Source organism: Maylandia zebra, linkage group LG8 (genome assembly GCF_041146795.1).
Source record: "Maylandia zebra isolate NMK-2024a linkage group LG8, Mzebra_GT3a, whole genome shotgun sequence".
NCBI classification, from domain to species: domain Eukaryota; kingdom Metazoa; phylum Chordata; class Actinopteri; order Cichliformes; family Cichlidae; genus Maylandia; species Maylandia zebra.
The window spans coordinates 19,110,265-19,125,813 of record NC_135174.1 but is presented as its reverse complement, the minus strand read 5'-3'; the positions used below and the strand labels follow the sequence as shown (position 1 = coordinate 19,125,813).

Below are 15,549 nucleotides of genomic sequence, written 5' to 3'. Positions count from 1 at the left end.
AGGGATATCACACACTACCCCCCCCCCCCCCCCCCATCCTAATCTGTTAATTAACTTCACCAAGCCCAAGGAAGAGCAATAGTTGTAAGCAATAATGTAGATCATTAAATTTTCAGTTTTGTTTTTTTTTTTTTTAAGATTTGCGCTCGCCTCTCTCATTCACCAACTCTTTAGCAGCATTAGAAATGCCAGAAAGCTCATTTTTCAAGCAGTAAGACGGATGTAATTAGGGAGAGATAATTGGTAACTTCCCATCAGATTATGAACACATACAGTACTGTACAAGAAGCCTTTAAAAAGACTTTAACCAAGGAGGTGGTGGTGGTGGTGGGGGAGAAGAGCCACATTTGATGTGTAATTTGATTTGCATTCATTTAACACTTGTCTTGTCATTTTTGCCATTATGCTGCATCTTCATCAGACACGCTCTCCTCATTACCTCCATGACCTTGATGTTTTCTGTTGACCTGCAGATCACTCACCATCTTCCTCCCCGTGCAGTCCTTGACATTTGCTTGCATCTCCTTAATGATAATTTGTGGCAAAACGTGCGCAAATAAAAATGCACATTTCCTTTTAGGTGCAGTCGTAAAACCGCAAAGAGTCCAGATTTGATGCTTTCGGGACTCGCGTCACGATGGAGGCGCTGACCAAAACCTGCCTGTGTCTGGTTATAATGAATGCCACCCTGGGCCCCAGCAGGTCCTCCACTGCTGCATGGGTCCAGGGATAATTTGAATTGGAGCATGTGCCATTGCAATCTGCCCATCCCTCCCCCACCACCACCACACACACACACACACACACACACACACACACAGACACACACCCCGCCACCTCCTCCTCAATCCCTGCCAACTGCCGCACTGGTGTTCACAAACACTGCTGCCCATCTGCGGGGCAAAACACTGGCCAGGGCCCCAGTTACTCTTTTGCCTGCAATTAAAATGATGCTCAATTAAAAAAAAAAAAAAAAAGTAGGCAAATGTCACAAAATTAAGACATTCTTCTCCCTGCTTCAAAGCTCACAGTGTGTTTAACTCAAACCTGTAAATCTTGTAGACTGGTAAGCAGAAATGGAGCAGCAAACACACAGCACAGAATCGTAAAAATGTAAATCAGATGTACAGTTTTCCATGTCTGCTTTCTTGCCTTTTGCTTTCATAAAGCAAGGCAAAAGTTAACCAGCAAAAAGTGGGGGGAAAAAGTATGTTTGGTAGTTTCCTTATTGTGGCAGGCATTCTCATTACTTAATCATGGCTCCCTCTTTTTGTGTTTGTGTTTTGCCATCTGTCATCTTGAGAAGCAAATGAACCAGCTGCCATGGAGTGTGATCTTGCCCAATCAGAAATGTGGTCCTTTTCAAAGCGCATCTGTGTGAAACCTTTAAAAAAAAATGCTGATTGAAAAAAAAAGTGTCTCAAAGTTGTTAATAACATTTTGGCTGGAGAATATTTTCACCTAGATGGCCCCAATTAGCATAAATGCATAAACGATGCCTCATTATGAAAGCGGGGCTGCGTGTGCGGGGAGTGTAAATACTGGATTCCTTCTGATGTGCTCAAAGAAAATAAAACGACAATATGATGTAACAGGTTGTGCGAGGGGAACCGAAAAAAGAAAAGAAAAAAAATCTCAATCACACTTCTTTGTAGAACAGATAAGTGTTGAATTATTTTCCACAAAACACTCGAGACACTGCCCGACACTTCTGCTGGCCCTCAGTGAATAGGACAGGAGGAGGGAGGCAGGGAGGGGGTGGTGGTGGTTGGAAAGGGCCTCCCTCTGATCCCCTTCTCCAACCCCCAGCGACAGCACAGCTGGGTACGAAGGATCAGCCTAATTTTCAGGTCCCTCTAATGACTCCAGCGAAGAGCGACCGCTAATCCCTTAAACTGAGAAAAATGATCTCCTGCAGCCCTGCAGTGCAGCTCCAGACCACAAGAGTCCAGTTAGGACCCAATAAGCATGATGAGGGGTAGGGTGGAGCAGCAGCTGAGCAGAGCCAGGACACCAGGCCCGTAATGGAGGGTGCAGAGCCATCCAAAAGTGATTAGCATGAGAGTGTGTGCCTCTGGCTGATTAAATAATGAGGAAATTCACAAACTCTGTGGGTTATAACATTGTTTTCATATCCTCTTTCTTTTTTGTATCTCCTAAAATAAACATCACCTCTGGGTTAAACAGCTCTTAGATGTCAAAATTCTCCAGGAGTCTCATGGTGGGATCAGTTGATTTATTTCAATAGTACCAAAAAAACATGTTTCACTTTTATCTCATTATCTATTAAGATTGTCAGTACCCAATCCCTGATTGCTGCAGCACGGCAGCTAAATATTAAAGGAATACTCTGAAGTGGAAATGTGGTATTGTTTCTATTTTACAGCTCCCCCCCCAAAACAGATTACGCTGACAACTTTGTACCTTACAGCTTTGCGCTTATAGTTTTCACTGCTAATTACACCACTTCAGTGTCACTATCGTCTCTTCAGAGTGCACAAGCTCCAGTTAAATAAGCGTAATTAGCGATTTACAGGCAAAGCAGTTATTGTTTGAAAAGTAATAAATATTACGATAATTAGTAAAACTGAGAAGTGGCTTCTGTGGCAGGAATGGCTTGAGAAGTTTCTGTAAATATATCTTTATTTTTTTGGCTGTGATTCAGGGTCTATGAAGAAGTCACCAGAACCCGGAGAAACCTTTCAAACCACTCTTTCGGGATAATGCACTTCTCTGCTACTGATCAGCTTATTATTAGCTTTTATCAAGTTTCCTATAAATCACTAAAATACAAAACCCCCAGCTACGAGGAGGAGCTATTGGGACATAGTGTTTGCTCTGTAGTGGGGAAAAAATATGGATCAATGTTAGTGAAGTTTGGCAGATTATGTTGATTTGTTTCTTGAGATGTGCTTACACATTTGACACTTTCCCACAGCCTTCTCAGGCTTGCAGGTATTCAGTTTTTTACATCCAATAGACAGATTTTAGCGGAATAAGCCTTTAAACATACACATATTTTTCCAGTATTTGACTTATATTAAAACATCAGAGCTGCTATTTTTCCTTTTTTTAACAGTTTGATAAAATAGTCAAGCTGAGGTAATTAGTCCCATGCAGTCTGTCACTGTGAATAGAAAATAAGTATACGTAAAATCCCGAAACATACAAATACAAGTATTTCTGTGGAAAAGACACGTGCGCAGCATTTTCGGGTGCATCAGTGATAATCTGGCTTCTCCGGGAAGGTGCATCCGACCCGCCTGATGATGACATTGGCCGCGTAGTGTCCGGCCCGGATGCACTCCTCCAACGCGTGCTCTTGGACCAACGCCGAGAGGAATCCTGGGTAGACAGAAGAGCAGAGGTCAACCTGTAGCCATCAATCACTTCCGAGAATAGTTTGGGGGAGCAGTTAGGGTTAAAATGAGCAAAGTACTAATTGCTTCTAGAAAAAGGGACTGCTTCTTCCTCAACAGGACATAAATGTTGGCTGTTTTATATGGCGCTATGATCAGAGTGGGGAAAAAAACAGCAGGGTAAAAGTCACACTCATATAATCTGGAGATTTTACTACATTGCATAGTTGGCCAGTACCAAAGGTTAATTGGATTGTACACAGATATGAAGATATGCACTTAATAATGCCATACCTCCAACGAAGGCATCTCCGGCTCCGTTAGTGTCCACAATATCATTCTGGTCTATGTCCAAAACAGGGAACATAGTCACCCTATCACCTACAGAGGGGACACAAGAAGACTCGGTAATTAAAGTTCAACTTCAGCGTTATTCTCTCTCTTTGTGTCTCAAGTTGTAGGCTATTATTTCTCGCACTTCGTGGGGTCATTGCACACTGTAGGGCTTTCTTAAAATAAAAAATAATTGGCTATTTTATTTTAGCACTTCTGCACGGGGGTTTTTCCTCTAATTATTAAGTACACAGCTAAAGATTATGTGCAGTTAATCGTTTTTGCTTTCGCAGGACTAGTAAATCTTCACTCTGAATCATCGTTGTCAACAAAGGTGAATATCGCAAGGTGAATATTTGCTAACACTTTTTAAAATCCATGAACTACCCAAGGAGTAAATCTGAAAACAGGAACGGCAAACAGGAGACGTGAATAATAAATGTGGCTTCTGGTCGAGCCTGGATGAACACGTTGCCGTTCGTTTTGGATGATTAGAGTAACTTCGGTTGATCTGTGACCAAATATCTAAAAAGCCAAACAACAAGCCAAGACGGAAACAGCGCTCAGTGCTGTTGGGTTCAGGTTACATTATTTACAACCACTGGTAGATTTTGTCTGCAGTGAGTGACTCATTCAGCCTCGGATAAACACTTTCAAAAACACAGACAGCAGGTGAGCGTAATACAACATACCGAAGAAATAAATAACGGAGACGTCACAGTCTATGTGAGCGTTGGAACAAAACTGTTTTTTAAACCTTGTTGTTCTCCACTGTGGGACCAGGAAGAAACTAAAGCTCTTTGCAATGGATGCCAGTCCTCATCAAACCAGCCAATCGCTGTAACTGTTTAGTGGACGGGGAAGCTGGGCTCAGCTGTGACTCACCAATTGCCCTTTTAGACCATTTAACAATTTAAGTGAGTTTCCAACCCATGACACCAAAGACAAAGATTAAAAAAAGACTCAGTAAAGGCAAGATAAGATCAAATCAGTGATAGAGTTTCATCAAACAGGACGCTGGTGCCAAGTTTTATGCACACGGCTTCACAGGTTTCCTCAAAGTTCGGTTTTGAATCAATAATTGTTCCAAGATAAGACTGAACACATTACCCCGTCTGACCCTTAATGGACTTGACCTCGTGTGCATGAGTGCGTTTTCTGAAATCAACGATCACGTCTTTTGTCTTGGATGAGTTTAATTGAGGAGAGGAGACTCATCACACCATTTAACAAAATCATCAAGGACCGGGCCGGGACCCGTCTCATTATTCTGGAGAAACTAACAATAACAGAGTCATTTACACGCGTTGTAATGGTTCAGTTTTCATACCTGCTGTGATACATATTTGTGTACAGGAAAATAATAACTGTCCTCAGTCTGCGTGCTCTGTTCTTTGCTGTCTGCTGTCACCTGTTGCTACCTGCTGCTACAAGTATCTCTTCCTGTACCTGCAAGTGCGCCTTATTGAGGCTTTATTGTGCCAGAGTGATTTCAATATTTTATGTAATGTGATTTTAATGTCTCTGCTGCTGCTCAGCATGTTTTAATTAGTGACAAATAACACAGCACAGTGTTGTCTTTAGGGTTGTGCAGTGTGATAACATATATCTGGTGATGAAATCAAAACCTCTTTTGTTTATTTTTTGACCTTGCAGCAGTATTTTCCGTCATTTTAATGCAATTTTGCAATCTTACAACACGCGGATGCAGGTGAGAACATGAATACCAGCATGAAAGGAGTTGCTAACGCTGTAGCGCGGATGTCATTTGCTCTTGCATGACCCAGTAAGCTGTCCTGTGTAAATTATGCCGCACACCGTCCTCCACAAGGGGCTCAAACAGCACAAATCTCTCCCGTTGCTTATGCAAGAACCATGTGATGCAGTATGGCGAGAGTTTACGGACTGTCAGGTGCTCAAAATAAATCCCAGAGTTAAACTGTTTAAACTTGAAAATACAATGTTTGGGTTTTGTATTTTACATAGCAATATTTTATGTAATCATTTGCTTATATACAGTAAAGTAACAACCTTAGAATGTGGACATCATATAAACTTTAATAAACAGAATTTACTGTGTGATATATATCATTATCCGCATATGAGATTCTGGTCATATCCCAGAGGGAATACTTAATCCGCATGAAACGTTTACCTCCTGGATATTATGGCTAAAATAATTCTCAATTACAATTTACTTATTGTGTTTTGTCTCCATTCTGGCAAATGACAACTGTAAAAAAAGTTTCTAACTCTAACTATGCAAAAGCACAAACACCAGGTGTTATATTAATTACCATGTTATCACAGGGGTAATCCATTTTATTGCTTGCAGGTCTCATATATTGTGCTTCTTTGCCTTGTGCTTTAAATTGAAAAGGAACTATAATAGTATCTTGTAAAATGCTCTTCATTATGTCATTTTACGACTGCTTTACATGCTCAGAAATAATTAATAATCACAAAAACACTTTCATACCACAGCTTAGCTTTGCATTGGGTGCTAATAGCCAAGTAATAAAAAGTTAGCAAAATTCAGTGCAGGTACACGGTTGCATGCAGCAAATCATATTCATAAGCTACAATCAGTAAACATTTGGCTTTAAGTATTATATATATAAGAAAACTATGAGAACTGTTCTATTAGGTTCATTAGCAAATTAAATAATTAAGTATTATCTTAGCGTGGATGACAAGGTAAATATGATGTTAGATTAATGGACAAATTTGCAACATCCCTCATCCAAGAGCAGCAGATCCTCCAACGCTCTAATAAATTAAAAACAATCATAGAGCAGTTGTGGCTGTGACTCGTTTTAGTTCAGAACAGAATCCATTAAATGAGGCTCTCTTTATTATCTTCAGTGAATTATATTGCTTCAATTATCAGTAGCATATGCACTTCAAAGAGACTTCCAGTTTAAAGGAGAGGAAGAAGGAAAAAAAAGAAACAAAATTCTACCAGATGACAAAGTCTCGAGGTGTAGAGTGACATTAAATCAGCAACTTATGTCAGAACAATCTAAACCACACACACAATCTTCAAACAATCCAAGGGCTCTGGTGCCGACGTGAACCTTCAAAAAGGTGCAGGAGACAAAAGACTGACATGTGGATAAAAGGAACAAGAGGAGTCTGACAGACCTCTTATTGAGAAAAAGAGGTTTGGAGTTTAAAGAGAACACGAGGAAAAAAAACTACAAAAAAAACTTGTTTAATGAGGCTCCCTGCTAATCCAACAAGAGCTTATGGAATATCTGCACTGCAGATGAGACTTTGCACATTATAATATTTTTGAATACCTTTCTTTTCTCATCCTAAAGGGCAAAAGATACACAACCTGGAGCTGAGCACATGCTCAACACCCGATGTAAAGAAATTACTGCACTACGCTAGCTGAAAGACACACGTGGTCAGGTTGTGCTTGAAAAAGACATCTTTCAAGAGCAGCTTGGGAGCGTGTCACAGGTCAGGAGCTGAAGACGTATCAGATTAAGAGTTATTGTGTATTCCTAACAACACAATCTCTTTGTAAAAGGAACCAGCCGATTGTCACTTTGATAACAAATTAAAATAATACAACAATCCTTTCAGGATCAGCTAATTACTAGCGTAACGACTTTGCTTAATTAAAGCCACAGATGAAGCTCGAGCATCCTCCTCCCTGTTCAAATGATTAACTGCACATAAATGTGCTAATAATAAATTACAGTTTGTCATCTACTCTACGCTTAAGAATCTGAAGTCGTTAGATGTGGTCGCCTTTAAGGGATGCACTTTGCGGATATAAATTCGGGCGCGTTAAAATGTGAAGCCGCTGCACTTGTTCTGCATGAAACTGGTGTTCATTAGACGACAAAAAATGCCTCTTAACAGGGAATATGTGGGTGTAAATATGTCTACGGGAGTTAAATATTGAAGCAGCAGAAGGAGGAGTCAGGTCTCATTAGGAAAACAGATCAAAAACGAGGTAACGTCTCAGAAGAAGTGGCGCTCATCTCTGTGATAACACCACCCAAAGGTGACAGAATTCATTAAAAAGGGCTCGGATCTATTAGACCTACTGCTGTTAGATGGGTCTTTTTTTTAATTCCGTGTCTTACTGGCTCCTTGTTTGTCTCAATATCAATTTTATCCATCATGTAACGGGGCGATCGTGGCTCAAGAGTTAGGAGTTTGCCTTGTAATCGGAAGGTTGCCGGTTCGAGCCCCGGCTCCGACAGTCTTGGTCGTTGTGTCCTTGGGCAAGACACTTCACCCGTTGCCTCTAACCTGTCACATTTCCTGAATGTTCCTTTTAAATTGGCGCACTTCTTTCTGTAAACCAAACAGAAAGAAGTGAAACAGAAACCTCTGGTGGTCAGAGGGCCCGGTGGCGCCAGTGTCCGGCAGCCTCGCCTCTGTCAGTGCGCCCCAGGGTGGCTGTGGCTACAATGTAGCTTGCCATCACCAGTGTGTGAATGTGTGTGTCAATGGGTGGATGACTGGATATGTAAAGCGCTTTGGGGTCCTTAGGGACTATTAAAAGCGCTATATAAATACAGGCCATTTAGTTAAATACATATCTGCATAAAAATAAGTAAATATCTGTAGGCAGGGTTTCCATTTGTCTTTAGTATTTGGTTGCACGCAGGTGAGCAGATGATTCACTGAAATGCAGTTGTAAAGATTTGGTTTTTCATTAGATCTTTCGTAAACGCTGATTGGCAGGTGGAACAGGAAATTTGGACCGCTTTAGACTAGATATCCGCTGGCTACAGGAAGCCCTGAAAAATTCCCCCCAGTCATGCCACAAAATCATAATCAATATCAATCAAGAGTCATCAGCCCTGAATGTAAATAACACCCTCATTTGACCAAAATCCAATTTTCCAAACATCTGCGGTTTGCAAGATGAAACAGTCAAATGCAGCCTCAGAAGGCTGTCAACTAACATCCTTGCAAAGTCGGGATTATGCGTTCTGAGTCCGCAAGTCTGCTCAGGTCCCAATGACATAAACTTCGTCATCAGGCTGCAAGAGTGAAGGTCAGCGCAGATGTCCACATGCCTGTCTGTTATTTGTGACCGTGCAGCCTCGTCTGCCGCAGATTTACATTACAATCCATCAACTATGCATCTGCTCCAGGCAGTGGACTTCAAAGAAGTCGAACAGGAATAACTGCTCGGCTATTCATGCCCATGTTTGTAATATAATTGAGGGCAAATGCTGGAAGGTGGGTGTTCCTGATACTTGGCTGATCACGCTTTACTGGAGCGAGCTAGCCAAGCTAGTTGCCTCTCAGTAACTTTGTCCATATACAGCAGGCTGATTAATCACTGCAATGATCACATTCTCCTACATTTTTAACTGCCATGTCTGGATTTGTGCTTAAAGCAATTTCATCCACTAACATTAGAGGAGTTGAATAAATGTTATTTGTTTGGCTGATGCCTGCTCTGGTAAAGCAATAGAACCATCATTCAGTGACATCACCCTCCGTCCTGGGTCTTGACTCTGGGTTTTAAGCATTCTGTTTAATTCTTAGTTCTCTTATTACTTTGATTTATCTTATATTTTGCTATTTAGTCTTAAGTTTTTAGCTTAGTTCCAGCTTGTATTTCATTAGTTTCATCCTCAGTGTCTCCCTTCATCTCTTTGTCCTGTGTTAAGTTCACTTGTGTTCAGTCCCTCTACTCATTTCACATTTTACTTTTGTTTACTTTAATTCCTTTCAACTAACTGTTTCGTTTCTGAAACACATCCATGTAAATCTTGTAAAAAAAAAAGATATAAAAAACATTTGTGTTACTATCCATATATTGTTTTTCTGTCATCTTTTTCATCTCACGCTCTCTCTCTGTGGTTCCTCCCTGATGCTGATTGGCTGCAGAGGCTCACCTGGAGGTGGAGGAGGAGGAGCATGGCTTCTCTCTTACATCAGCACCAGTCTGTCTCCTCAGTTACTTTTAGCAGTTTTGTTTATTATCAGGCATAAGCTGAAAGTTTGCAGTTATAAACAGTCTAGTTTTAATTAGTTAAGTTCTATTATCAGTAATATTAGGTTAGAAGCGAATATGTTTAGTTTAAGGCCCTCTTCCTATTTGTTTCAAGAAATATCAAGTCTTATTTATGTTAGTAAGTAATTATTATGAAAAGCTCTACAACCAACAGCAAAGTGGTAGCATGTAATATTCCACTTACTGGAACATATTTGGGGGTTTGTCCGGGCTTAATTTTTACCCAAACCTCAAAAACAATAATCTCTGATCGTTCTAGGGATTGCTCAACAAAATAGTGTAACTTTCTGTTCTATCTTTTAGTCTTTTTAAATCTGATGCATTTGTAATGATAAAAAGTAATGATCATAAAACATTGTGACTGCTCAGCTCAGTGTTGGCAGCACAGTGCTTTCAATGCCATTTCCAGATCCAAGAAAGCACATAAGACATCCTACATTTAAAGCCTTTATTCATGGGCAAAGTTTTTATACTCCTGCTAGGCCAGAGTTCATATAACCTCAGCGATGCAAATGATCGAATCTGACTGACATATTACCTCGAGTTACACTCCAAGAATTCTCCAGCCGTCTGCAGCAAAGATCTCACTGGCAAAAATCAGCCATGAAAATCACAATAAATAATAAAAAAAAGAAAAGATCCTGCCAAAATACTCTGTTGTTTCTGGCTTGTCGAACATCTGAACTCATTTCACAGTAAGGAGGTCGGCAACATTATTTCCAATCAGCATAACTCAGCTATACTTATTTTTAAACACTACCATATTCCCGTTCCTAGAATTGAGTCTGACAAAAATGAGTGAAGCAGCAGATTGGCGGTGAATACGTGGGAGTTGTAGTATGGCTGTGCTTTGACAGGTAACCTGCACCAGAGAGGAGAAAAAAATGAGGAAAAAAAACCTCAAAGGAATTCAAATACTTCCTTCCAGTAAGCTATAATTGTGTGCTTTTGTTAATTCACTCTTCATAATTCCCTCATTACAACTCTTGAATGGTGGTGATTAAACTTAAGAAATTCTTTCAACAGGCGTCTCTTTGAAATGAGTATCAATTAAGTCCTTTATTATCGGCTATTCTTTCTAACAATGACAATTCACTGCACAACAGTGACTGAAAAAGGCTTTCCTTTAAAATAAGTGACTATACGTGCAAATAAGACGACCTCCGTATAAGATGAAAATGAGCATATGGAGCTTTTTCTTTTCTTTCTTTTTGACTCTGAGATTATTACATGCTATACTTGGTGATGTTCCAAACCTCAATAATGTTGCTTTGACAAGTTGATCAAATAGCTGGCAGGTCATTAAAATTAACTTTGATTCTGTGGCACTTTATCATCTACACAAGTAAAACAATTAATACATCATTTTAAATCCTGAGGTACCCGGCGACTGGGAATTACACATGAATATTCAGCTAGAATTCATGAGCTAAAGTGCTCGACAGAGTGAAACATCTTTATGCGAGAAACTTCCCTGAGAATACTATTTCCTCTTCTGGAATGATTCCTGTTGCGTTTCAGCCAAAAAAATTCGGAGCCTAGAGAGGAAAACAACATTACCGCTTTCTTGGCAAATGTGACAGGTTAGAAGCAAGTTGACATTCAATCTGTTTCCCCGTCATAACCAGCATCTTTGTTCACAACTGAGTTAAGGAAGAAGAAGAAGAGAAAAAAAAAGAAAAGAAGGACATATGCCTGTAATTACTGTAACCGCAGGCAAAAGATCATCGCCAACCAATATCCTTTCAGGGAGTCATGAAAGAAAACACTTCAATGTGAGACGCCAAGGAAAAAGAGAGGAGGTCTTTCTCATAGCGCAGGCGGTTAATTGATTTTGCCTATTGTGGGGATGAACAAAAAGTATTTGACCAGCATAATATAATCTGCAGTATGATCATTGCTTTAACAATGTAACAGATAGCTTTAAGATGGCCTTAAGATGTTATGCATATAGTTATTATGTTGACCTTGTATTTCAGGTGCAGTTATGACTATTTTATACACAATGCATATCTGTGCTTATTAAAGAGTTGGAGCTCGGTCAATTAATTGGGGGTTGGAAGCTTTGTTCGGCGCGATGTTCGGACAATCTATTGTGCAAGTGACTTGGAGCCATAGAAGGAATTGCAATACATGCTTACAAAACACTTATATATCAGATCATTTTATATTAAGGTTTTAGTAGAGGTTCTTGGTTAAAACATTTATTTAGTAGAAGACATACACATAGTCTCAGTGAGCTTCTGGTCTAGTGAAAGGTCAGAAGTGCAACAGGTGAATTGAGAAAGAGCATTTGAGGACGAGACACAGCAGGTTGGAGGTGAAGAGGTGACACAAAGAGCATGTGAGGTCAACACATACACACACATTAGTTAGATTTATTTAGAGGAGAGATTAGTTATGTCTCGACAAGAAAGAGGAACAATTCACTTTAAGACAAGAACGGAAAGTACCAGCCATGAAAATAGAAGATGATCTTCTGGGTTAAAAGTCATTGTGGTGTTGATCTGATCTATGTATAAAATGTACCTGTGACGCATGAAGGGGCGTCAGTAAACAAACCCTGATGTTATAAAATAATTGTTTGTGCTTTAGTAAGTCGGAGATCACTTGCTGTCGGCGTACAGAGTGTTCTTCCCACACGTGTGTATTCATTAAAATCATTGTTTGACCAAGAGCTTCTGGACCAAGGGTGGTTTGTACTCTCCCTCCTCAATTGTGAACCTTAACACTATTATGAAGTAAGCAACATAAATATCCTCCTCTTTAAACCGACTACTGAGACGTGCTCAAGCAGGGCTTCAAATAATGCTACGACGTTTAATTTGGGGCACTTCTTTAACAAACTACTGCAAAAAACGATGTTATTTGGAGGTGTGTGTGAGTGTGTGCATGTGTTGTAGTCAATATTGTTTCTCCATCTGATGCAATTACCATGTATAGAGGAGTTTTTTTGAAATTTGCCTGCCTTGCCCCCCCGAGAGCCCTAAAACTCGCAGAGGAGCCGAGTCAGGCTTTATCAAGTCCTTATCAGCGATTAGAGCAGCAACCCCTGCTGAATGATCATTTATTAGATCTCCTCACCGTTTAAGGTTCAGGGCACAATGATCTTAATTACTGCTATAATGGGTGTATAAGCAAAAGCCCAGTGTAGTTCCGCAGTGTCAGTGGCAGCTAAATAAAGGGCCATTTTCCCCTGCTCCCAGCTCTTAAAAGGCACGTTTGAAGTGGTGGTGTGATGAAAGGCTCCAAATGAAGGGCAGGGGGGGAGAAAAAAAAAGAACAATAACAAATTGACATCTCTTTTTTGGAGAATTATACCACGGGGGAAGGCATTCTCCCATCCTTAATCACTATAAAATGGTTTAACATGACATGCAGAGGCTGGCAAATGATCAAATCCTGACAGGAGGACAAATTGCAAACAAAATGAGAGATCAAGTTTATTAGAGCGCCGCCTCTGGGAAATGAAAATCTTTAATTCTCTTTTTACATTGACATTTATTTGGCTGGCGTGAACAGTGATGTTCACACACAGACACACCACTACGGATGCACCTACTACTGTAACTGCTCCACTGCAATGATAGCACAGTCAATGACATTTATCATGTTTGCCTTTGTAGCTGACACCTGAAACACATTGTCTTTCATCCAGCCGGCATTCATCATGTATTTTATATAAAGTTCACGGGGGCGCACGGCTGTGTGTTCATGCAGGAGCAATGAGGGAACCAGGCAGGAATTATCCATCACTTCCAGCACAATGGATGGATTCGTGTTGGTTTTTAAATGTCGGGACTCTCTTTAAAGAGTTCCTTTTAAATTCTCATGAAAGGAAAATTCACTTCGAGGAATTTGACTTTGATAATGAAAATTCAAATGAGCCTTTTCGATTAAAATATATGCTTTTAATTAAGCCCGTGCAGTAACGCTGTATTATCGCTTATTAAGTGGAATCATTTTGGGGTAATACTGACACATCACACTGTTAATTTATGAAGTTGTGTGATTAAATTAACAAGAAGAAAATGTTTGAATCTTTGTTGTGGAAAGTTTAAATGAACGCGAAACAGCATATATCAAAGCTGCCGCTGTCCACCCATCAGTCCAGCCATCCTCTTAACCGCTTTTCCAATTCAGGGTCACAGGGAAGATGGAGACCATCATAGTGCAAGAAACTGGGTACACTTTAAACCATTCAAATATATTCTAAAGAGCTTGGAAAGAAAAGCGTCTGGACTTCTTTATGTTGCTTGAAGACGTTTCACCTCTCATCCGAGAAGCTTCTTAAGTTCTAAGGGTCAAATGGTGGAAAGTTCCAGATTTAAGTCCTAGGGGAGTGTCATGAACCCCATTTTGATCCTCTACCTAATCACACGAGCCAAGGTGTGAAAATGAGTGTAGGTCACAATCAGCCAAGGTTTCGGGTGAGCTCATTGCGAAACCTAGCCCCACCCAATCATGTGATTTCCTGAGATTTCCTGAACAGGGGGTTCATGACCCCCTTTTGGGGACACTCCCATAGGGCTTAAATCTGGGACTCTCCACTATTTGACCCTAGAACTTAAGAAGCTTCTCGGATGAGAGGTGAAACGTCTTCAAGCAACTTAAAGAAGTCCAGACGCTTTTCTTTCCAAGCTCTTGACTGAGAACCTTTCCAGATACATTCAAATATATTGTACAACAAAGAGCCACAGGATCAGATGCAAATAAATTTGATTTGCATAATAAAATCACACCTCATCTTGTACTTTTTGTTTCTTGTATTATGCTGGTGTGTTGTAGATTTTCTTTATTTCAGTTTGGATTCAGGTATCAAACAACCTTTTTAAGATTAGGCAAAAAACTTTCTTTTTCAATAAAAAAGGACCCTGAATCCTTCCTTAGTTACGCTGCAATTGGGCTACGCTGCTGGCTTCCCACGATGCACTTAGTGTTTCTTCTTCCTCACCATGTGTTTATGCACCACTCTGCATTTAACCATTACTCATTACTACCCTCTGGCATCCTGTCTCCCTCCCCTCACCCCCGATGGTTGTGGCAGATGTCTGCCCCTCCCTGAGCCTGGTTCTGCTGGAGGTTTCTTCCTCTTAAAAGGGGAGTTTCTTTTTCCCACTGTCGCCAAATGTAACCTGACTGTTGTGGTTTTCAGTGTTATATTGTATGGCCTTTACATTATAATATAAAGTGTTTCGAGGCAACTGTTGTGATTCGGTGCTATATAAATAAAATTGAATTGAATAATTATGATGTGCGTCTTCTTCTCAGTTTGTTAGCAGCAATTATGTTTTCTTATTATTACTATTATTTTTATTGGCCATTGAACTAAGTTAATTCAAGGAATGGCATGATGTGCTGACCGTAATGCAATCCCATTATCATTTAGCCAGAAACATCCCAAAAAGTTGATTACTTTTCATCAATTGTTTAAAATTCCATACACACCAGCTGCATCAGCACATCTTTTATACACCTAAAACTTTCCTATAATTTCAAAACTTCTATATTAACAAGCATATTTTATTTAAGCTGTCAAACTGTGTCTGTTCTTTGAATTGTTGCGGTAACAGACTCATAAATGACTAAACTTGTAATAAGAAGTCCACTAGGTTTACAAGAAACGGTGGATCGATTCCAATCCACACAGTCTTATCGCCACAGGCTAAAGATGGATAAAGGTCGGCAGCATCAGTGAGGGGGCAAATTTCTCCAGCTGACTGGACAGGTCGCACCCCCAGGCGTATGGCTGCGCTGAGCGGGGGGCTTTCCCCTCATGGCCGAGAGGTTTGCTGGACAAGGATTTAGGGTGAAATATCGCGTTTGTTTATTATTTTTATCATTGTTTATGCATCAGAA

The 15,549-nt window shown here is 40.2% G+C and overlaps 1 protein-coding gene across 3 annotated transcripts in view; it reads right to left on the bottom strand.

Annotated features, from left to right (window-relative positions):
* Nucleotides 1-2,221: 2,221 nt before the first annotated feature.
* The window catches only part of adkb (adenosine kinase b), a 130,648-nt gene continuing 117,320 nt past the window's right edge, over nucleotides 2,222-15,549 (bottom strand). For all 3 annotated transcript variants that reach the window (XM_012921823.5, XM_004561284.6, XM_004561285.4), the window contains 2 exons: nucleotides 3,654-3,740; nucleotides 2,222-3,345 (listed from right to left, as the gene is read on the bottom strand). In XM_012921823.5, coding sequence (XP_012777277.1) covers nucleotides 3,221-3,345; nucleotides 3,654-3,740 — 212 coding nt within the window. In that variant the 3' untranslated portion in view covers nucleotides 2,222-3,220. The remainder of the gene's footprint in view (nucleotides 3,346-3,653; nucleotides 3,741-15,549) is intronic.